General features: G+C 46.0%; 1 protein-coding gene across 1 annotated transcript in view; it reads right to left on the bottom strand.

The window, feature by feature from the left end:
• The window catches only part of DHX29 (DExH-box helicase 29), a 226813-nt gene that overhangs the window by 3529 nt on the left and 199367 nt on the right, over positions 1–23917 (bottom strand). The window contains exons 25-26 of the mRNA XM_029577204.1: positions 21445–21576; positions 16788–16884 (exon numbers count right to left, since the gene is read on the bottom strand). Coding sequence (XP_029433064.1) covers positions 16788–16884; positions 21445–21576 — 229 coding nt within the window. The remainder of the gene's footprint in view (positions 1–16787; positions 16885–21444; positions 21577–23917) is intronic.

Below are 23917 nucleotides of genomic sequence, written 5' to 3'. Positions count from 1 at the left end.
TTTCTACCCCTGGCAAGTAGGTGGCCCTGAGGTACATCGAACGGGAGAGGGCTTCTGCCCAAATCTGCGCAGTTTCCTGACAGAGAAGGAAGGAGCCTGTGCCTCCCTGCTTGTTGATGTACCACCTGGCTACATGACTGTCCGTCTGAATCAAGATTATGTGATTTGATAGGCAATCTTGAAAAGCCCGGAGAGCGTATCGGATTGCCCAAAGCTCCAGGAAATTTATCTGGTGTTTGGCTTCCTCTAGAGACCAGAATCCTTGAGTTTGTAAATTGTTTACATGAGCTCCCCAGCCGACGTTGGAGGCGTCGGTGGTGAGAATTATTTGAGGATCTGGTGGATGAAAGGGCAAGCCTTGGAGGAGGTTGGATTGATTTGTCCACCAGGCAAGAGACAGACGGAGTGCATGGGTGATGCGAACAACGGTCGACAGAGGCTGTGTGGCTTGTATCCATTGCAATTTCAGAGTCCACTGCATGACTCTCATGGCTAGACGGGCCATTGGAGTCACATAAACTGGAGGCCATGTGTCCCAACAGAATGAGGAATTGGCGAGCTGTGGCTGTGGGTTGAGACTGCAATTGGCAAGCTAGGGACACAAGGGTTTGGACACGTTGATGAGGAAGGAAGGCTTTTGCCTGTAAGGTGTCCAAGTCTGCTCCAATGAAGGATAAGGTTTGAGATGGGAGAAAGTAGGATTTCTCGTAATTGACAAGAAATCCCAGCGAAATAAGCGTTTGAATTGTCAGGGTCAGGGAGGACAGAGCGATTTGCTGGGTTGGGGCCCTGATCAACCAGTCATCCAAGTAGGGGTATACATGGACGCCTTCCTTCCTGAGGAACGCTGCAACCACTACGAGACATTTGGTGAAAACTCGCGGTGCGGATGCTAGACCAAATGGGAGCACTCTGTATTGATAGTGGTTTTGGCCTACTAGAAATCGGAGGTATTTGCGATGAGACTGAGTTATCGCAATGTGGGTATAAGTGTCCTTGAGGTCTAGAGAGCAGAACCAGTCCTCTCTTTGTAGCAGAGGTAGAAGCAAGCCCAGGGTTACCATCTTGAACTTTTCTCTGTGAAGGTACTTGTTGAGGGCCCGCAAGTCCAGGATTGGTCAAAGTCCTCCTGACTTTTTTGGGATCAGAAAGTACCTGGAATAGAACCCCAGTCCTTGTTGGGAAAGAGGAACGGGTTCTATAGCGTTGGACTGGAGGAGAAGAGATACCTCCTGCTCTAGAAGAACAGAGTGGTCGGCAAGTCTCCATACTTGTAGAGGCGGAGAGTCCGCAGGAAGAGTTAGAAAGTTTAGATGGTAACCCTGTGCAATGATCGCTATCACCCAATGATCTGTAGTGATATGATGCCATTTTTGTGTAAAGTGGCTTAGTCGACCTCTTACTGGTATGTTTGGAAGAGGGATTAGGCATCTGCTCTCTAATTGAAAGTCAAAACCCCGACGCAGGACCTGGTTGCGGAGCTGGTGTGGGTTTTTGCTTTCGAGGTTGGCGAGGCTGAGGCTTTTGATACGGCCTCGTTGACCTGGACTTGGTGTGTGGGGGATAATACTTCTGTGGACGGAAGAATGACTTTTTAGGTTCCTTCTTAAATGGTTGTTTAGAAGGGAAGTCAGAAGAAATCGATGAGAGCTGCTTAAGGGTCTCATGATGATCCTTTAATTCAGCAACTATTTGTTGAATTTGCTCACCAAACAAATTATCCCCTAAACAGGGCAGGTTGGAGAGCCTGTCCTGAACCTCCGGGCAAAGGTCAGAAGACTTAAGCCAAGCCCAGCGCCTTGCCGAGATGGCTGTAGCAGACAGTCTAGTGGAAGCATCGAATATGTCATAAGATGTTCGTATTTCATACTTTCTGGCTTCAAACCCTTTAAGCACAAGGGTTTGAAGTTGTTGTTGGAATTGTTCTGGTAAGATATCTGAAAATTCTTGTATCTGCTTGAAAATGACCCTGTTATATTGGGTCATGTATAGCTGATAAGAAGCTATTTTAGAAATAAGCATGGCCCCTTGGTAAACTTTTCTGCCTATACTATCTAGGAACTTACTCTCCTTAGTGGGAGGTATGGATGAGTATGGCTTCATTCTTTTAGCTTTCTTTTGTGCTGACTCCACCACAACAGAGTGGTGGTCTAGCTGAGGTTTTTGAAAACCAGGTGCTGACTGTACCAGGTAAGTAGAGTCAGCTTTTTTATTTACTGGAGCCATAGATCCAGGAGTTTCCCAATTCTTTTTTAGAAGGTCCAGAAAAACCTGATGAATTGGAATGGAAGTGATGACTTTTGGGGCATCCAAAAATTGGAGTAATTCCATCATTTGGTGCCTGTCATCTTGCTCCGATTGAAGCTGAAAAGGGACCAATTCCGACATTTCCTTCACAAAATTTGTGAAAGAGAGGTCTTCGGGAGGAGAACGCTTTCTGCTTTCAGCAGGAGAGGGTGGTGAAGGTAAATCATCGGTATCCGAGGAAGAATTATCACCCCAGGTGTCATAAGGATCAGGTTGTTGACCTGTAGGACCCCGAGGGGGTTGGATACCTGAAGGACCCGGTTGAGGCTCCGAGAAACCCGAAGAAATCACCGGGGGCATCGAAAATCCCCTTGGAGGCATCGGTGCCGGCATCGAAGGAGCTGATGTACGTATCGCCCTGGAGGAATGTATTGGTGGCAAGGGACGACATGGCACCGATGGAACTACTCCTGAAGGAGGAATTCGATACGGTGTTTCCGTACCCGATGAATTTGGCATCGGGGAGCGCACCGGTGCTGTCGGTGACCCGGGTATTACCGGTGGAAGGGCGGTCACAAGCGCTTCCATCTGTGCGAGCAGCGGTGCCAGCGCTGCTGGAATCGGGTCGATGACTGCTTCCACTCTCGGTGGCGGAGTCGGTGCCGAAGGAGTCTGGAACCTTTGCATCGCTTTATCGATGGCCTCCTGTACCAGCCGGTCCAGTTCTTCCCGGAGACCTGGGGTAACAATACCCGGCTCCGCGGAAGAGGGAGGCTGAGGCTGAGCCGGAGGGACCACCGTCATCGGTGGAATCGCGGCTCCCAAACCCCGATGGGGTGAGGGTTGCCTCAATGTCTCAGAAACAGAAGTGGACAGTGCCGCTTCTGATCGAGACTTCTTCGGTGGTGGCTCGGATGGTAGCGAGGTCGAAGACTTCGATTCCTCGATGGTCCGAGACTTGCGATGTCGATGACAATGCTTCTCCCTCCGATCCCCACGATCCTCGGGGGAAGGGACGGGGGTCGATGGCCATGGAGACGTTGATGGCAGACGGTCACCGGGAGGTTGCCGACGATGGAAGGACTTCGATGGTGCCGGTTCCGAGGACGTCGATGCGATGGACGGCGTCGGAGTGTGAGCATGGAAAAGGAGTCCCATCTTCTCCATTCTGGCTTTGCGACCTTTTGGTGTCATAAGGGCACATTTGGTGCAAGTCAGGACATCATGCTCACTTCCCAAACATAATACGCAGACTCTGTGAGGGTCTGTGATAGACATGGTGTGCGTACAATCCGGGCACCGACGGAACCCCAACGCCATGGACCAAAAATTTAGCCGCGGGACAGTCGACGGCCAGCAGGCCGCGAAAGGCAAAACTCGACGGTAGCCGGCGAAAAACGGCAAAAAACTTACCGAAACACCGCGGACTAAATGTAGAGGGGGGACCCCTGTGGGGCATATTTAACTTCAAAGAAGTTCGAGAAGAATTTCCTGTCAGGAATGTGGTAAGAGCTCCTTCACCGCGTGGCAGCTGCTGCGCGGAAAAAAGAAGACTGAAGGGGGACCCCTGCTGGCTGCAGGGTTGGTGCCGTGCTGGGCATGCCCAGTAGGGGCCAGTCAAAGTTCCAGAAACTTTGACAGACGTTTTTCCGTGGTTGGGCTCCATCCTCGATGTCACCCATTTGTGAGGACAACCATCCTGCTTGTCCTGTGAGAATACCTGTGACAAGTAAACAACTTTGCTTTATCTGAAGACAAGCAGTTCACCTGAGTCATACAAGTGGAACTCTGTAGCTAAGGGTTTCTATTCCAACAAAGAAAGGAGAACAACTAGAACTGCCAATGGTCTGACAATTTTGTTGGGAAAATCCTATTTTCTCTCTATTTTTTTTAAACAGGTAAAACAACCCAAAATGATAAAAACAAACTCTAGGAAGAATGGAATTGGATTCTCTTCCTTGGAGAGACCATAGAGGGCAGACAGTTCAAATCTATTATCTTGCTGAAATGCCATGTCCAAACAGTAATAGGATGTGAATACGTGGACTAAGCTCCATGTCACAGCCTAGTGAATCTTCTCAGTGGAAGCAGACCTTAGAGGAGTGGAACAGTGGCCTACTCTTTAGAGCAGCAAGCCAGAGTTAGCCAGGGTAGTTAGTTAATTGCTTTATTATATGACCAGCTTTAGGTAAAACATCTAAAGTGGTTTAAATTAAAAATGAGGCAACAGAAAAAAAAAAAAATAAATAAATTTCCATCCCATTCAAAATCATCCTATTTGCTACATTGTGTTTCAGAGAACACATGACCACCGTCAACTGAGTGTCTGCCAGGAGGTTCTTTTCTTGCCAGTACATGGCTCTTAGGATCATCCTATGAGGGATAGCTAAGTTCTATGCATTAACAGTTTCCCAGCTCAAGAGGATGCAGCATGTCCCTCTCCAACTCTTCAGGTAGAACATGACCACCTGGTTGTTTGAACTAGGACAACGTTGTTGGCCCCCTGATTCCTGAAAGCCTTTAGAGTTTAAAATTACCCAAAGCTCCAGTAAGTTGATGTACAACCTCTTCTGGAGGAACTAGAGACCCTATGTACAAAGCAATGCTCTTTCTAAGATGCACAGGCTCTCACCAATTATATTCAAATCACCAGAAATGTAGCAGCACATGGTTGGTGGACTCCTGTGCTATTTAAAGGGAACATTTGTGGAAAGCTCTTATAGGTGAGGTCCCTAACCCAGGTTGAAAGGATATGTGGTTAGGACAATCTGATGAGAAGAGATTTGAAAGGATAAATCCTTGGACAAATAGGAATGGGAGAGCCACACCAAAACAGGAAGTATTTAGCTCTTTCATGGTATGAATGCTTTCTTCAAGTTTCTGAGTAGCTTTGTTCCATTGGGACTTTACAGGCCATTGGACCTCTCTCATAAGAAAAGATGCCATAGAAGTTACATGAATTATGGAATGCATGGTGATGTTCAATGATTCCAAATCACTACTTCACTGTGACTGTGTGTGACTGGTCCTCTTGCTTGGAAGATAATCTGTAGCAAGAGTCATTTCTAGTAGAGCCCCCTATAAATTCCAAGTGCTCTGTTGGGCTCAGATTGGATTTGGGGTAATTGATGACAAACTCTAGTGACTGCAGCACTTCTGCTTGAGATGTTCTCCTGACCAGCCAACCAGTCAAGTAGAGAAGCACATGAATCCCCAGTTTCTATAGAATTGCCACAACTGCAAGATACTTTGTGAATATCCAGGGTGCTTATATTAGGGAAACAGCACCTTTGGTACAACCTGTTGGCCTATTCAAACCTAAGATACCTCCTATAATTAGGATTTATCTCTGTATGAGTGCAAGCCTCCATTAGAGCCAAAGAAAACAGACAGTCTCCTTATTTAGAGGGAGTATTATAGAGCACAGGATAGACATATTGAACCCTTCCCTTCCAAAAATGAGTTCAAAGCTCTTAGGTCGAACACAGGTAGGAATTCTGCTCTTTTTCTGTGGACCAGGAAGTACCTAGAGACAAATTATCACTCTCTCACCTTGTAGTGGGACAGATACAACTGTTCTGATTTCCAAGAAGGAAGAGATTTCCAGTTTAAACAGGTCCTGATGTTAGTGAGATTTAATGTTCATTTTGGACAGTACTTTGGAGAATAGATGGAATATATAGCTATCCTTTACAATTCAAAGACTGCAACAGAGGTTACAATGGGCCAATGAGTTTATGAAAAAAACAATCTACTGTACCTGAATGAAATCTGCTTTGAAGTGTCTGAAAGGCAGAATATGAAAAAAAAAAAGAAGCCTCTACTCCACAGGTCAACTGAGACAGAGACTTGGATTCCGACCATTTCCTCTGTATCTAATCAAAACTACAATATTAGTTTTGACAGAGTGGCAGTATGGGGCTTAGAGTTCTTTTAGCCGCAAAGGTGAGGCATGATTTCTCTTCAGTGAGAAACCTGGTGACTTTCTGGACTTTTCCAAGTAGTACACAAGTATTCTATTATGTAGATCTGATTAGATGCTATGCAGGACTAGAGCATAGAGTTCTGGTAATGCTTCCCCCAAAAGGAGATCCAGAGTTTGAGACTCCTATCTAGGGACACTGAGGTGGGGGCTCTTGACTTTCTGGCTTTTCTCAAGGCAGACTGTGGTGCAGTAACTAAGTCTTGTCAAACCCTTCAGCTGCCTGGACAGGATAATGTGTGTCTGATTTTTTACTAACAGAAAGTACACAGGGAAGTTTCTCCAAATGGATATGTTCTGCGCATACCTTGATAAAAATGAACCTTATTCGTAAGTCAGGGTAAGATGAAAATGATCTCAAATCTCTCAAATTTACTGCTAATGCCCTTCTTAATATCTGCACTGTGTCAAGAAGCTTGGATGGGTTCTTTTTGTATACCCCAGTGATTTAAATTTGAGGTTTCTGGCATAAAAGTAGCAGTATATCATCTCCTTTTTATCTTTAGGAGTCCATCTAATTGGAGATAATCTTCTTAGCTTTATCATTACCTTCTGTGATCCATGAACAGGTTCACCATGACCTATAGCTTCACCAGAAATCCATGAATAGGTTCACCATGACCTATAGCGTCACCAGAAATCTTATCTTCACCTGATGATTCAGCTCTATTGTTATCACCTTCATTAGCGCGAATGCTTAGGCTAAGGATGAGCACCTTTTTATCCTGGGCAACATGTGGCTAGTATAAAAGTTTCTTTTTGCTTCCTATTTTACTTTAGTATTAGTAGTCATCTGACTGAGATTTATCCTAAATATTATGCAACAAGGTCACTTCGTGAATGTACTCAGGAAGACTTGGTGAGAGACCCTTACTCCATTTATAGTGTGTGGGGTCAAGTTCACTAACATACCTTCCATTTAGGGAGAATGGATGGGCATTGCTACCAATTTGAGGAGGCCAAGAAGGAGCATCCTGGGTTTAACCCAAAACTACAACTCAGTGGACTGATCTTAGCTATCTTAGTATAAAGTCTGAAAAGAAACAAGAGAGGACCTTGATGGGAGGTCTGTGGTGTATTTCTCTTTGGAACAAAACCTTTCTGACAGATATGCAGGCTCCAGGATTCCTCAAACTCCAACACCTCTGGAATCAATGGTGCCAAAGTAGCCTGAGAATGCACAGACCATAGAGACAAGGATCTCTGAGGCCTAAAACTCTGCTCTGTAGGATTCAGAACAGAGAATGGAGGGTAGGAAAGGCTTTCTGCTCTGAACCCGCTCAACTCATATGCAGTGCAGATGTGCATGACAAGCTAAGGATGATGGACATGTGATGGTACTGACCTACTCACTGCTAAAGGGACATGTCAAGAGGAAGATTGCTGACACACCAAGTAGGATTTAAATGCTTGACACCAGGGCCTTGACATGACTGATGGATTGACATTTGAGAAGGCTCTAATTCTACCTCAAAAAATGAAGCTGACATCACCCAGGACTTGTCCCAATTGAAAAAACATGAAGGGCTAAACAAAACCTGTGCCATTTTTTCAGGTCAATCACAAAAATACAGATCGAGCAGACTCTCCAAATTTCCCTTCCAAATGGGCGGGACTCTGGACTGACCTGTGGTACTACAGGAATGAAAATTAGCAGATAAGAACCAATATTCCTTTCCCTGTATGTACCTATATCAGTCCAGACTCCTGGGATGTACCAAAGCTTTCCTAACCGGGATGGGACCGCTTGAAGTAGACTCTCCCCAAAGTCCGTGGTTTCTGTGGCCTGGAGATCCAAACGATTATGCCTGGTGAAAGTGTGCAAAGACTTCCAAGTAGCTGCCCTGCAAATCTCTTGAGGTGATGCTTGTTGACATTCAGCCCAGGATGCTGCCTGGGAATGAGAAGAATGAGTCTTTAAGCCCTCCAGAAGCAGACATCCCTGACAGATATACATGGAGCCAATGGCTTCCTTCAACCACCACGCAATCATGGCTTTTGACGCCTTATGCCCCTTTTTTGCACCACTCCACAGCACAAAAAGTTGATCCAACAACTGGAAGCTGTTAGTAACTTTAAGATATTGCAACAATGCGTGCTTGACATCCAAAAGCCACAACTCTTTCACATGAGGCGCTGTAGGCTACAAATTTGGAAAGCCGGGAGCGGCATCAACTGGCTTAAGTGAAAAGACGATATCTCCTTTGGCAGAAAGACTGGAACCGTCCACAAGGAGACTCCAGAATCTGAAATTCTCAAGAAAAGATCTCTACATGACAAGGCCTGAAGATCCAAGATCCTTATAGCAGAACAAATCGCCACCAAAAAAAACACCTTCAATGTGAGATCTTTATAGTAGTCCTTTTAAGAGGCTCAAACGGCTCCGCACACATGCCTTTCAGGACTAAGTTAAGGCTCCAGGAGGGACACAGCTTCTGAACTGGAGGGCGCAAATGCTTCACCCCTAGAAGATAACGCACCACATCCGGATCTGCAGCCAGAGACGCTCCATGACCTTTGCCCAGAAGACAACCTAAGGCTACCCCCTGATCTCTGAGGGAGTTAAAGGACAAACCCTTCACCAAACCTCTTTGCAAGAAGGTAAGAATATGTGTAACGGAAGCTCGAATAGAGTCAACCCCCTGCTCCGTGCACCAATCCTGAAAAACTCTCCAGAACCTCACATATGCCAAAGAGGTGGAAGACTTTCTAGCCTGTAAAAGAGTAGCAATAACATTTTAAGCACTTCCTCTCAAGCCAAGTTGCGAGACAGAAGCGAACCGCCTGATCCGAAAATATGGGACCTCCTGGGGCAGAGGGAGCTGGGTCCATTGGCTTTCTGCCCCCGGCTATCGAGACAGAGCAAAGAAGGGTTCCCAACCCCCTGCTCGTCCACCTCAAGACTAGGAGGGACAGCCCCACCAGGGCCTGCCAACCTCCTAGGAGGAATGGAGAAATTACTTACCTGATAATTTCGTTTTCCTTAGTGTAGACAGATGGTAGCGATGGTAGCGAGATGGGTATAGTGTACTCCTGATAGCAGTTGGAGATGGATCAGATTTCAATCTGATGTCAGCCCTAGTATATATACCCCTGCAGGCAGTGCAACTCTTCAGTATTCTCCTGGAAAAGCAATTGTGGATATATGTATGACTGAATAATTTGATTAACTTTATAACTTGGTTAACTTGATTAATTTGAACTGGTTGAATTGGCTATAGCTGGAGACCGCCAGTGCCCTCAACCAAGAAATGTCGACATCCGGTAGGGTGAGTGTCCTAGATGAAGGGAAGCATGGCTTACCCGTGAATCACTCGCTTCCGGGGATGTCCCCCGAGAATTCCATGAGTAACGGGTGGGATGCTGAGTCCATCTGTCTACACTAAGGAAAATGAAATTAACAGGTAAGTAGTTTCTCCATTTCCTAGAGTGTAGCAGATGGACTCAGGACCAATGGGAGGTATAAAAGCTACTCCCGAACCGGGTGGGAGCTGCCCGTGACCCACTTAGTACTACCCTTGCAAATCCAGGAGGTAAAACCTGGAGAAGGTGTGGATGGAGGACCATGTGGCCGCCCTGCAGATCTCGGCGGGTGACATCTTGGTTTTCGCCCAGAACACTGCTTGGGCTCTAGTAAAATGGGCCTTAACTTGTAAAGGCGGTGGTTTGCCTGCTTCTACGTAGGCTGCCTTGATGATTTCTTTGATCCAGCGGGCTATGGTTGCTCGCGAGGCCGCTTCCCCTTGCTTCTTCCTGCTGTGAAGGACGAATAGATGGTCCGTCTTTCATATGGATTCCGACCTTTCCAGGTATCGAGCTAGGAGCCTGCTGACGTTGAGATGGCGTAGACTTCGAGCCTCTTCCGAATTCTTATGATCATCTGGCGATGGTAGCGAGATGGTTTGGTTGAGATCTAAGTGAGACACCACGTTGGGGAGGAACGACGGAACTGTGCGTAACTGGATGGTTCCCGGGGTGAGTCTGAGGAACGGCTCCAGGCAGGACAGTGCTTGTAGCTCGGATATACGACGGGCTGAACAGACCGCCAGCAGGAAGGCTGTCTTCAATGTTAATAGTCGGAGAGACAGGCCACGGAGAGGTCTGAAGGAGGTTCCTGCTAAGAAATCTAGTCCGTAGCATGACAATGCAGCCACCTGTACCTTGATGGAGTTGAGGGACAATCCCTTCTGTAGGCCGTTCTGTAGGAATTCCAAAATCGCAGGAATTTTGACTGAGCGTGGTATGATGTCGTGGTCCTCGCACCAGGCTTCGAATACTCTCCAAATCCTTATGAATGTTAGGGATGTAGAGAACTTGCGTGCTCGGAGTAGGGTGTCAATTACTGCCCGAGTATCTTCTCTTCCTTAGGCGAATCCTCTCAATGGCCAGACCATAAGAGAGAATCGAGTTGGATCCTCGTGGAGGATCGGTCCCTGTTGGAGCAGGTATCTGTGTGGGGGTAGCGGCAGGGGGGTTCCCTGCCAGCAGTCTTCGCATATCTGCGTACCACGGTCTTCTTGGCCAGTCCGGGGCCACCAGAAGTATTGGTCCCCTATGGTGTTCTATCTTGTGGATGATTGCGCCCAATAGGGGCCACGGTGGGAAGGTGTATAACAGAGTCTCCTGTGGCCAGGTCTGTACCAGGGTATCGATTCCCTGGGACTGGGGCTCCCGCCTGCAGCTGAAGAAACTTGGTACTTGGGCGTTGGACTGGTTTGCCAGGAGGTCCATGGTTGGTGTTCCCCAATGGTTTACTATCAATTGGAATGCTGTGGTTGACAGTTTCCACTCTCCTGGATCTAGACTTTCTCTGCTGAGGTAGTCCGCCGTGACATTGTCTTTCCCGGCAATGTGGATGGCCGAGATCTCTTGAAGATTCACTTCCGCCCATGACATTAGGAGATCCTTTTCCAGAGACACCTGTTGGCTTCTGGTTCCTCCCTGACGTTTGATGTAGGCCACTGTTGTGGCGTTGTCCAACATTACTCTAATCGCTTTGCCTTGGAGTCTGTGACCGAACCTTAGGCAGGCTAGTCTGACTGCCCGGGCTTCTAGGCGATTGATGTTCCAACCAGACTCTTTTTCATTCCATTGCCCTTGGGCGGGTAGCTCCTGGCAGTGTGCTCCCCATCCTCATAGGCTGGCATCCGTGGTGAGTAGGATGCAGGTTGGGGAGGATAGTCTCGTTCCCTGGTTCAGGTGGGCTTCTTGTAGCCAACATCGTTGTTGGGCCCGAACTCTGTCTGGGAGCTGAAGCCATATGGTGTATTTCTGGGACAGTGGATGCCATCGTGATAGTAGTGAGCATTGTAGGGGTCTCATGTGAGCTCGTGCCCATGGGACTACTTCCAGTGTGGATGCCATGAAGCCGAGAACTTGTGGGTAATCCCATGCTGTGGGGCGAAGTTCGCTCAACAGGGTTCCTAACTGGGTCATCAGTTTTGATCTCCTTGTCTGTGTCAGGATGACCTTGTCTGTGTCAGGATGACCTTGTCTTGTCTAGTTTCGAATCGGACTCCCAAGTATTCTAGAGATTGGGAAGGCTGCAGGCAGCTCTTGTTTGTGTTGATCACCCACCCGAGGCTCTCCAGTAGAGTTTTTGACTCTGTTGGTTGCCTGGTGGCTTTCCTCTGGGGATTTTTCTCTGATCAGCCAATCATCTAGATAAGGGTGCACTCGGATTCCTTCCTTCCTCAGTGTTGCTGCCACCACCACTATGATCTTAGTTAACGTCCGGGGTGCAGTGGCTAACCCGAAAGGTAGTGCCCGGAACTGGTAGTGATGGTCTAGGATCGAGAAGCGTAGAAAACGCTGATGCTCTTGATGGATCGGAATGTGTAGGTAGACTTCGGACAGATCCAGGGAGGTAAGAAACTCTCCCAGTTGTATTGCCCTTATTACCAAGCATAGGGTTTCCATGCGGAAACGAGGAATCTTCATGTGACAGTTGACCGCCTTGAGGTCCAGGATGGGTCTGAATGTTCCTTCCTTATTGGGAACGATAAAATAGATGGAATAATGGCCAGTATTTATTTGTTGTGGAGGCACCGGTATTATAGCCTCTAAGGCTAGTAATCTGGTCAGTGTAGTTTCCACTGCCATTCTCTTGGAAGGGTCATGGCAGGGAGATTCCACAAACTTGTCCGGAGGGAGGTGGTGGAAATCCAGGTAATATCCCTCTTGAATGATGGATAGGACACACTTGTCCGAAGTTATCTCAACCCATCTTTGGTAGAATAGGGCCAGTCTGCCCCCTATGGCTTCTTCCTTTGGATGGGTCGACTGATTTTCATTGTGGGGTGTGGCTGGGGCCTGGGCCTGAGCTGGCTCCCCTTTTATTGTGCTTGTTCTGAAAGGACTGGCTCCGGCCTGTGAGGCGGGCTGCTTGATATGAACTTCTATATGGGTTGAAGCGCTGTGATCCTCTGCCCCTGGAGGTCCAGGGGAAGGATTGCTGGTTTTCTCTTATTCCTGTCCTCTGGTAGCCGTGGCAGTGGGGACCTGCCCCATTTGTTGGCTAGTTTTTCTAGTTCGCTTTCGATCAGGAGTGTTCCCTTGAAAGGCATCCTTGTGAGTCTCGTTTTGGAGGATGCGTTGGCTGACCAGTTTCGGAGCCAGATTTGTCTTCTGGCTGCCACGGTGGATGAGACTCCTCTAGCTGCTGTGCATACCAGATCTGAAGCGGCATCCGCGAGGAATGATACCGCTGGTTCCAGGGCTTCCCCAGGAGTGTTGTTCCTGGTCTGTGCTAAGCAGGCGCATGTCACCATGGCACAGCAGGCCGGAGACGTCAAAGGACTGTTTGAGGATAGATTCCAGACGTCTATCTTGAGCATCCTTGAGTGCTGCGCCTCCCTCCATCGGGATAGTAGTGCGCTTCGAGATCTCGCAGACCATGGCATCCACTTTCGGACACACCAGGAGATCTTTGGCGGCTGGGTCCAGAGGGTACATGGCTGCCAGAGCCTGACCCCCTTTGAGCGTGGTTTCTGGGACCTCCCATTCCAGGTCAATTAGTTGCTGGATGGCTTGTAATAGTGGGAAATGGCGGGAGGTCTGACAGAGTCCCTCCAAAAGTGGGTTCGTCTTAGGTTCCCCTGAGGCACTTGTGCCCGGGATGGCAAGCTCTTTTAAGCTGTGTGTGACCAGGTCTGGAAGCTCGTCCTTGGTATTGTAACTGTATTGCTATGTAGTTTCAATTCTGTTTAAGTTGTTATTTAATTTTTATTTTTATTCTATGTTACTTAAAGTTGCTTAGCTGTTTCTTGTTCTATGTAAAGCCCACAGGCAAGTTTTACTGTTCACTGTAAACCTGTTTGATTTGTATCCAATGCAAGAAGATCGGTATATAAAAGCTAAAAATAAATAAATAAATAAATAAATAAGAATCGTCTCATGGTTCGATGGGGTTCTGTCCCCGGAGGGAGTTCCCCTTCCTCCAGGGGTTCTGACTCCTCATCTGAGATGTCCATGTCCCCGAAGGTGGGGCTTCTGGGCGGTGGGATCACTTCCCTGGGCATAGAGGGTCCCGGCATGTTGAGGTCCTCTGATGGAGCCTGAAGCCGCATTATAGGAGGCCCCAGTTGCATGTGGATGAAGGTATGCAGACCGTTGAAGAATTCCACCTAGGAGATAGATGCTGGGTCTAGACTAGGGGGCGCCGTGTCTCTGGGGAGCCCCGTTTGAGGGGGGACCCGCTGTGTAATGCTAGGTCCGGCATACTGCTCGAGAGGCTGGGGTCCAGTACCCGCTGGAAGGGCCATGAGTTGGGTCCCCCCTAGGGCCTCTTCGCACTATATAACACAGGGCAGTGCCTCCTCATGCTGTGCAGCTCTAATGTGGCATGCTGGGCAAAGGCCCTGAGCTTTGAGTTTATTTTCCGGTGGTGCCATGGCTTGTGCGCGTACAATACAGTTGTGCACTCCGGTGTGCGAAGTTGCGTGCGTAGGTTTGGTGCAAGTGTGCAGGGAGATGTGCGCACAGGTCGAAATTATGCACTCGGCACAGTAAGCGCGTAGCTAAACGCGTCGCTTGTGCGCCCGGTACTTGTGCTTACGACATTGTGCACATTGGAGAAATTACTTACCTGATAATTTCGTTTTCCTTAGTGTAGACAGATGGACTCAGGACCAATGGGTATAGTGTACTCGTGCTAGATTTCAATCTAACATCAGCACCTAGTACATATACCCCTGCAGGAAGTGCAGATTCTCAGTATTCTTCCTTGCAAAGCATTATGGATATATGTGTGACTGACCGATTGATTAACTTAATGTGTTTATTCTGATTGGATTGAATTGGTTGATCGACTATAGCTGGAGACTGCCAGTGTCCTCAACCGGAAGGCGTCGAGACCTGGCAGGGTGGATGCCCTAAGATGAGTAAAAGCATGGCTTACCTTGATATGATGAACGACCATGTGTAATGGCAGCTGAGGGTGGGCTGCTGAGTCCATCAGTCTACACTAAGGAAAATGAAATTATCAGGTAAGTAATTTCTCCATTTCCTAGCGTGTAGCAGATGGACTCAGGACCAATGGGATGTATAAAAGCTACTCCCAAACTGGGTGGGAGGCTGCCTGTGGTCCAATAAGGATTGCCCTTGCAAATGCTGTGTCCTCCCGAGCCTGAACATCCAGACGGTAGAATCTGGAGAAGGTATGGATGGAGGACCACGTTGCTGCCCTGCAGATCTCGGCAGGTGACAGCATTCTGGTTTCTGCCCAGGAAACCGCCTGGGCTCTGGTGGAATGGGCCTTGACCTGTAGAGGTGGTGGTTTTCCCGCTTCTACTTAGGCCACCTTGATGACTTCTTTGATCCAGCAGGCAATGGTTGCCCATGAGGCCGCTTCCCCTTGCTTCTTCCCGCTGTGCAGGACGAACAGATGGTCCGTCTTTCGTACCGGTTCTGACATTTCCAGGTATCTGGATAGTAGTCTGCCGATGTCGAGATGGCGTAGAGACCAGCCTTCTTCCGACTTCCTCACACCTTCTGTGGTTGGTAATGAAATGGTTTGGTTGAGGTGGAAGTGTGAGACCACTTTGGGTAAGAAGGATGGGACCGTGCGTAGATGGATGGTCCCCGGAGTGATTCTGAGGAATGGATCACGGCAGGACAGTGCTTGTAGCTCTGAAATGCAGTGGGCCGAGCATACGGCCAGCAAGAACACCATTTTTAGGGTTAGAAGACGGAGAGACAGGCCACGGAGGGGTCTGAAGGCGGGTCCTGCTAGGAATTCCAGAACGAGGTTGAGGTTCCACAGGGGCACTGGCCACTTTAGTGGTGGGCGAATGTGTTTGACCCCTTTCAGGAATCTTGATATGTCTGGGTGCGCGGCTATGCTGTCGCCCTTGTTCCTGGGGCCGTAGCATGACAGGGCTGCCACCTGTACCTTGATTGAGTTGAGGGACAGGCCCTTCTGGAGTCCATTCTGTAGGAATTCTAAGATTATTGGGACTTTAGAGGAGTGTGGTTTGATGTTGTGATCTTCGCACCAGGCCTCAAAAACTCTCCAGATCCTTATATATATTAGCTTCTTCTCAAAGGATGAGCTTCCGGACCTGGTATCTCAATGCTTGTCGGAGCTCGCTATCCCGGGCCAAAGCACCCCGGGGGAACCTAGAATGAACCCCCTGCTGGAGGGCCTTCGACAGACATCCCACCATTTTCCCCTCCTACAGGCGGCACAACAGCTAATCGACCTGGAGTGGAATACGCCGGAATCCTCATTCAAAGGGGGTCGAGCCTTATCGGCCAAGTACCCCCTGGACCCAGCAACCAAGGAGCTTCTGACGTGCCCCAAGGTGGACGCCATGGTTTGCGCGGTCACTAAGCGCACCACCATACAAGTGGAAGGAGGAGCGGCCCTCAAGGATGCACACGACAGACGCCTGGAAGCCATACTGAAACAGGCCTTTGAGGCAGCAGCCATGTCCCTACAAATTGCGTCCTGCTGTACCGTGGTGACATTGTCAGACATATTTATGTATGTTTTGTTGTTTTAGATGTATGTTTTTATTGTAAACCGGTAAGAGTGGGTGATTGAGCAAGGTATAAATCAATGAATAATTACATGTTTAGTTTTCAGCTATAACAAGTTTCTTTTGCAGTTCCTCAGAATGTTCATGTTTTAACAATAAAAAATTTTGTGTAACTTCAAATTTGATTTCTCACTTATTGCTCACTTTTCCAGATCACTTTTGAATAAGTTAAATAGTACCAGTCACACTACAAACCCCTGAGGCACTACACTATTCACCTTTTCTCCATTGGTAAAACTCATCATTCATTCCTATTCTGTTTCTTGTCTTTAACCAGTTATCAATCCTTGACTCTTAATCCCTAGATACATCAAGCTGCAATGTTTTATCGCAGGAAGGGTCCCACTTTCGCAGGAGGGTGTCTCTGCCATAGTGGAGCCTCTCCCCCGAAAAAACACTGTGGCTCTCTGGCATGTTCTCATGTCCTGTGGCCAAACACTACAGGATAAAAGAACGTGGTGAGGACCTTTAGCGTGATGGCAGGCCCATCACTTTTAACAGGGCAATAGTAAACTTACCTTCAAGTGACATTTTAGGATTTTCAAGCTTTTTCCTTAGAACTGATTCAATTAGAACTCGCAGCTGTTTAAAAATGACCGCAATCTTTACTGGAGCCTATTGGAAGTAAGAGAGGGAATATTAAACTTCTTCCACTGAAATTTTCTCTCTCCATACTTCTGTGAAAAAATACAATTATCTAATTTTGTATGATGGGAAAATCTGAAGTAGCACCTGTGGAAAATAACAGCATTCAGTAAAATCAAGATGTGGTAAGTTTGGTTGGATCTAATATTTAATAAGTACTGGCATAAGTTTGAAATTACAGGACACCATCCAAACACCTCCACAGATAAACTGAAATAAAAAGACCAATAAAGGAGTGAGAATCTTTCCCCCCCCCCCAACCCACCAATTATCAAAGCATTTTACAAATACAACCACTAAGGAGAAATCCAGACCTCCCTGATTATTTATTTTCCTTTAATTAATTCTGCCATTTCAATCCAAAACTAATGGGTTTAGTGCCCTTCCCTACTGATAGGTATTTAAAAAAACAAAACAAAACAAAACAAAAACTCTGTCCCTATGACATTACAAGTACATACATACAGCTTAGAACCCAAGTGGACCAGTATCCTACTGCCAAAGCTAATAAATAAATGAACTGTAAAAACATCAAAAACTTCTCAGCTGCACTTATCGCATTAACTCTAATCAATTTAATTTAATTTAAGATATGTTAAAGACAAACTTTCTTCATATATATATATATATATATATATATATATATATATATGAAAAAAAATTAAATAAATAAACATACTGTAAGGTTTTCTACCTTCCCTCCCACCCTTTTTTTTAAAATTTATTCCCAGGTAAGTTTCTGGACTGGTGTAGTAGAAATAAAGAAAAGGAAATTATCAAGCAAGTCTAAATTTCTCCTTCCTTTGCTTTCCGCTACACCAACACCAAATTATTCTGGGTGAGAGGATGTTAAGCCCACCTTAAGAACACCTGCTCTAAAAGCATTATTTTTCTTCATGAGTATATCCATTCTGTAATGCTTTGTAAAAGAATATAAAGTTGACCAAGTGGTCGCTTTGAACATATCTAGTTAACTTATAGCACCTACCTCCGCCCAAGAGAACATAATAATTTCCATACCGGGTCAGACAAAGGGCCCATCAAGCCTAGTATCCTGGTCTTGTCCTTGTTCTGTCCTATCCAGTCTTCCCTGTGGCCCCTGTTCACTTTGGACCTCCTGTTTCAGTCCCTGTCTCCAATCCTGCCTGCCTTCAGTACCAGCTGTATCACCAGTTCCAGGCCTAGCTTCTGGTTCCAGTTCTTGTCTCTAGGCCCTGCCTGTCTCCAGTTCCAGCCATCAAAACCTACTGGCTCAACCCAAGAGGACGTGGCTGGTCAGATGGCATTGCCCCCATCCAGCTGATTCCCCAAACCATGACAGCTTAATTGTGCACTGAGTGAAAAATAATTTTCTATGATTTGTTTTCAATGTACAACTTATTAACTTCATGGAGTCTCCGCTAGCCTTTATAATTTTTGAATGAGTAAATAACCAATTTATATTTACCCATTCTATTCCACTCATGATTTTATAGACCCCTATCATATCCTTCCTCAGCCGTCTTTTCTCCAAGCTGAACAGCCCTACCTCTCATTATGCTTTCCTTATAAGGAAGCCGTTCCATCCCCATCATCATTTTGGTCTATATCTTTTTTTGAGATGCTGCAATCAGAACTGCACACAGTACTCCAGGTGCGGCCTCACCATAGAGCAAGAGAGGCATTATGAAATTCCCCATTTTATTTTCCATTCCTTTCCTAATAATTCTTAACATTGTTTGCTTTTTTGACCGCTGCTACACACTGAGCCAAGGATTTCAAAGTATTGCCCACTGTGACACCCAGATCCTTTTTCTCTATGTTTTTTATGGTGCAACTTATCAATGGCCATTGTAGAAACACATAAAATAGAGCTCCCTTTGGCCATGGCTCTACTAGACTTTGCTTCCTTGTTACTTTTTCTGTAGAATCGATGCACCTCTGTTTTCATGAAAATTGCCATTAAATCAAACTGGGATATCCTCCATCTCTGGACTACTCTGATACGCTGTTTGGAGAGCTCCCACTTGTTGGGGTTTGTTAAATTTCTGCTTAGAAAGCTGGCCTGGATATTCCATTTTTCCCACAATATGAAAAGCAGAGAGATCTGTTAAAGAGTCTTCGCTTGCCATGGAAATAGCAGAATTGCCTCCTTGGATATATCCCCTGACTGAGTTCTGCCCTTCTTGTTTATATAGGTAACTGCTGTTACATTGTTGCATAGAAGCCTCACTGAAGTTCCCTTTCCCTTTAGCAGAGGCTGAAGTTAAGTAATGCCAACTTCATCGCTCTGGTTTCTAACCTGTTGATCCATCAGGTTGCCTGCTTTTTGGACCAATGCTCTTGAACAAACTGATTTTGACAGTGTTCCTCAACCTAAACACGTGTCTGTTACTACCATTATCCTTGATGGTGGGTCTAGGCTGACCCTTTTTTCTAGACTGTCCTTATTCATCCACCATAGTAGAATTCCTTTTACCAAACTTGGAAGGGAGAGCTGGAACTCGTAATCTTGAAATGGGAGACCAACAAGACAGGAGTGAAAATTGCAGAAGCCTCACATATGCATAGGAGCAGCCATCATGTCCTTGGTAACCAGAAAGTGTCCTTGGTTACCTGAGGCTCCCATTGGGAGACAAAGTTTAGTTCTTAGTGATTTTTGCTTCACAATGATTTGTATCAGTTCTTATGAATCATCATCATTGAAAATAGTTTCCAGCACAGGTATCTCCCCAACATCCTCTTCAATAAACACCGAAGAAAATAATTCAGACTTTTCTGGGATGGCTTTATCTTCCCTAAGTGCCACTTTAACCCTTCAATTATCTATCAGGCCGATACAGTAAATAGCGGTAGGAAGAGCTGCGTTAGTGCCGGGCGCACCCGCGGTTGCCGCATGCACAGTCCGGCTCACCTACCGCTTGATACTGTATTTAAATTGCTTGCAAATGCAAGCTGCGTCCAAGAAGCGTCCATGAAGCGTTAGGCCCGCGCAACCCATTTTACTGTATAGAGCGCTATACAGTATCCTGGGTGCGCTGGCCTAACGCTTCACGGACACGCTGGTATCTGTCATTTCAAATGTCATTTCAAATGACAGGTATCAGGAAGTGGACGGTTCTCCTATGCTCGCGATTGCCAGTCCTCTCTCCCCTCCTCCCGAAGCAAGGCGCGAAAAGCAGCCTTGCTTCGGGAGGAGGGGAGAGAGGACTGGCAGTGTAAATCGAAAAAGCCAAAAAAAAAAAAAAAAAAAGTAGCAACGAAGTGGATGGTTCTCCTACGCTCAGGATTGCCAGTCCTCTCTCCCCTCCTCACGAAGCAAGGTGCAAAAAGCAGCCTTGCTTCAGGAGGAGGGGAGAGAGGACTGGCAGTGTAAATCGAAAAAGCCAAAAAAAAAAAAAAAAAAAAGTAGCAACAGGTACCAGGAAGTGGACGGTTTTCCTATGCTCGGGATTGCCAGTCCTCTCTCCCCTCCTCCCGAAGCAAGGCGTGTAAAGCAGCCTTGCTTCGGGAGGAGGGGAGAGAGGACTGGCAATCCAGAGCGTAGGAAAACCGTCCACTTCGTTGCTACTTTTTTTTTTTTTTTTGCGTTTTCCATTTTTTCCGCTTTCGTTGCTTCGGGAGGAGAGGACTGGGGCTGCCCCGGAGACCAGCACCCATTGACGCGGCCAGGGCAGGTGAGCGGGGGCTGGAGGTAAGTTTGCCGCCTACCCTTACCCCTGCCTCTAACGCAGGGGTAAGGGTAGGCGGTAAGTTAGCAGGTTAAATGCGAGGCAAAACGGCAGGGTTAAAAAGCGATAGTTGGGGCGCGTTACTGTATGGGAGGGAATAGCTAATTCGATCGTTTACATCTAATATACATGCCGCGGGCAAAAGGGGTTACCCGGTGATTTAAAGAGGCGGTAAGAATCGGTTAAAGGGGACTGTGTATCGCAGGAAGGGCTAACGTGGCCGGAAAGTGAGTAGAAAGCGGGTTAGGAGCAGGGTAACCACGGCCGCACTTTACTGTATTGACCAGAATGTACTGACAAAGGAAAAGCTTGATTTCCTGCATTTTTTGTTGGAATGTAAACCGACGTGATATGTAAAATCGAACACCGGTATATAAAAATAAATAAATATGCTCTGAACCATGGAACTAAATCTATGGTTAATGCCTGTGTTCCCAGCAATTGACGATCAGCCCAGGCTCTTAGGGCTTTCATTGCAGCATACTTTCTTACTTGCTCTATAATTGGTTTTATGTTGAGATTCTGCTAGATTATCCAGTATCAGGAAATCGTTTAGCCTATCTGTGCTGTGCAGATTTGTGTTTCACTTTGTATTAATTTTTATTGTGATTAGCCTACCTGAGCAGTTCTTTTATTGTAAAGATGGGGTATAAAAATGAAATTAAAATGAAACACATGATTACAAATTGGAATTGCTGTCAGTTCTTGTATCCAAATTCTGCAGCAGACAAATGGCCATAGTTGGGCTGATGCAAATTACCTGGAGTACCACACATGAGGTTTCTAAGGATAAGAGGGAATAAACAACAGTAGTCTATACCTGGAAGTAAATCCAGCTATCCACAGTCAGGAGATGTTCTCGGTGTTGTACTTCTATATCACCACCAAAAAGTAAAACTGGAAAAGGGGAAATCAAAGTCGTTTCTTTCAAGTACACCTTGGCATATTTTACCTGCATCCAAACACAAAACCCCAAGAACAAAGTCAGAATACTGAATTTCATCAGCATTTGTGTTTTATAGAAACTGAAGATTTCTATGCTCATTCTTGCACAGCAAGATCAAACCACAAAAATAGATGACAATTTGTAGATAGGGGGCATTACTCCAGGGGGAATTCTGCGCATAAAAACTTAAAATTCTGCACACAAAAAAAATTAAAATTCTGCAAACTTTATATTGGTCAAAATAACAATTAACATGACAGTCTTTAAGTAATGAACAAAAGACCCCTAATGTCGTCCTCTAACTTTTTATTTTGAGAAGGGAACCAGTGTAACTTATGTGGATAACTCTCAATCCCCACACCTCTTAATGTAAACAATTTATCTTGCGCATTCCTAATAGACCATCATAATAGGCGTCATTGTGTGGCAATCCATGCCTGTCAATCACTCTGCCTTATGTTTAATCATAGGTCAGTCCGTAATACTTTTTTTTAAGGATTTTATAGTGCTGTAGTGCTCCGTGTATTTAAAATACTTAAAATGTCCACTGTGCTATTAACACCTTTAACCAAGCGTATTCTATCTTTTTAGTTCTTAATACTCAGTGCTTTGGTACTTAGCTTTTAGTTGCACAATCACAACTTCTGCCCAAATTACTCCAATCGGATAATCCAGCAATGTGACCGATACCACATTACTGAGTCTGTGCCCAACGCTGTACAGGTTTCGGACGGTGTCGTCCTTCCTCAAGGGCAAAATCTGCGCCACAAAAAGAATTAAGTCACTGCAGTTAATGATATTATCTCTCAAACACAACAATGTATCAGCTACTCACTCGTTACTGCATCAACATGGCTCTCGGCGTTTTTTCATACTTCTCTTCCGGTTTGCATTTCCCGCCTCCATTTTAAAGCCCCTGATCCTTGCATACCATCTACGTCACTTCTGGTGTCGGAATCCCCATTTACTGACGACTTACCCTCGCATTCTCAAGACCCCTTATCAATCCCTTGCCTGTTAACTGGTGTTACAAGGAATACCAATCAATGATGCCGTTAAGTCCTAAGGGCGTGACTGTACTCATACGGAAAATCCATTGTTGTTCCCTTAAATTTAATACAAAGTTAGGATCACCCCCTCGCATATTATCTGCAATAACATCTAGTACTCGCCACTTAAGTTGTTGAAAAGTGTGCTGTTGTTCTGAGCAATGAGCCACCATAGGGGCTAACATTTTACCCGTGTTAATGCAACTGCGATGTTCTATTAATCTAACCCGTATTTGCCGCTTCGTGCGTCCGATGTAATGCAAGTTGCAAGGGCACACTACAATATATATTACCCTCGAAGTGTCACATGATGAATACTGTCGTGCTTTATGCACTAGTCCATTTTTGTCTACCCATTTGTCACCTTCAATGGCCTGACTGCATATGGAGCAATGTTTACAAGCCCAGTGTCCTTTCTGTTGGATGGTATTACTGGATATAACTGATGACATAAAGGAATGCATAACCAGATCTCCCACATTCTTGCCTCTACTGTAAGTGATCAAAGGGGACGTTCTGAAAATACTGTGTATTTTCAACACCGACCAATGTTGATATAATATTTTGGAAATTGCACTGCTCTGATTCGAATATGGTAATGTGCACACTATACGATTATCCTCGCTATCCTTCGGGGTATCGAGTAACAACCACTGACGTTCCGCATTATATGCTCTCTTATATGCTTTCTTGATATATTTCACTGGATACCCCCGTTCCAACAATCGTAATTTGAGCAATGCAGCTTGTGCTATATATTCAGTTTTAGTACTGCAAATCCTACGCAGCCTCAAAAATTGGCCCATCGGTAGATTTTGTCGCAAATGATGTGGATGAAAGCTAGAATAATGAAGGAGAGTGTTCCTCTCACATTCCTTGCGATATAGTGTAGTGTTGAAACTACCATTCTCATACTTAATAGCAATGTCCAAAAAATTAATGTCAGCACGGTCAAAAGTGATAGTGAACTGTAAGTGCTCGTCCAATGTATTCAACCACCGAAAGAACTCCTGGAGACCCATTTCATCTGCGTGCCAAATACAAAATACATCATCGATGTATCTTGTCCAATGAGATACTGGACTAAACTCTGAATGATGGTATAATTTGTCTTCCTCAAATTGGCGCACGTAAAGATTAGCCAAACTTGGAGCCATGGTGGCACCCATGGCAGTCCCACTGATTTGTTTATACCACTGGTTCTGGAAAACAAAATGATTTTCACATAGGGCTAATCGCGCTATAGCCATTAGAAAGGATGTCGGAATGCGATGCGGACGTTCTCTATTATCCAGATA

The sequence above is a fragment of the Rhinatrema bivittatum genome, chromosome 1 (genome assembly GCF_901001135.1).
Source record: "Rhinatrema bivittatum chromosome 1, aRhiBiv1.1, whole genome shotgun sequence".
Classification (NCBI taxonomy): domain Eukaryota; kingdom Metazoa; phylum Chordata; class Amphibia; order Gymnophiona; family Rhinatrematidae; genus Rhinatrema; species Rhinatrema bivittatum.
This window is presented reverse-complemented; position numbering and strand designations above follow the sequence as displayed.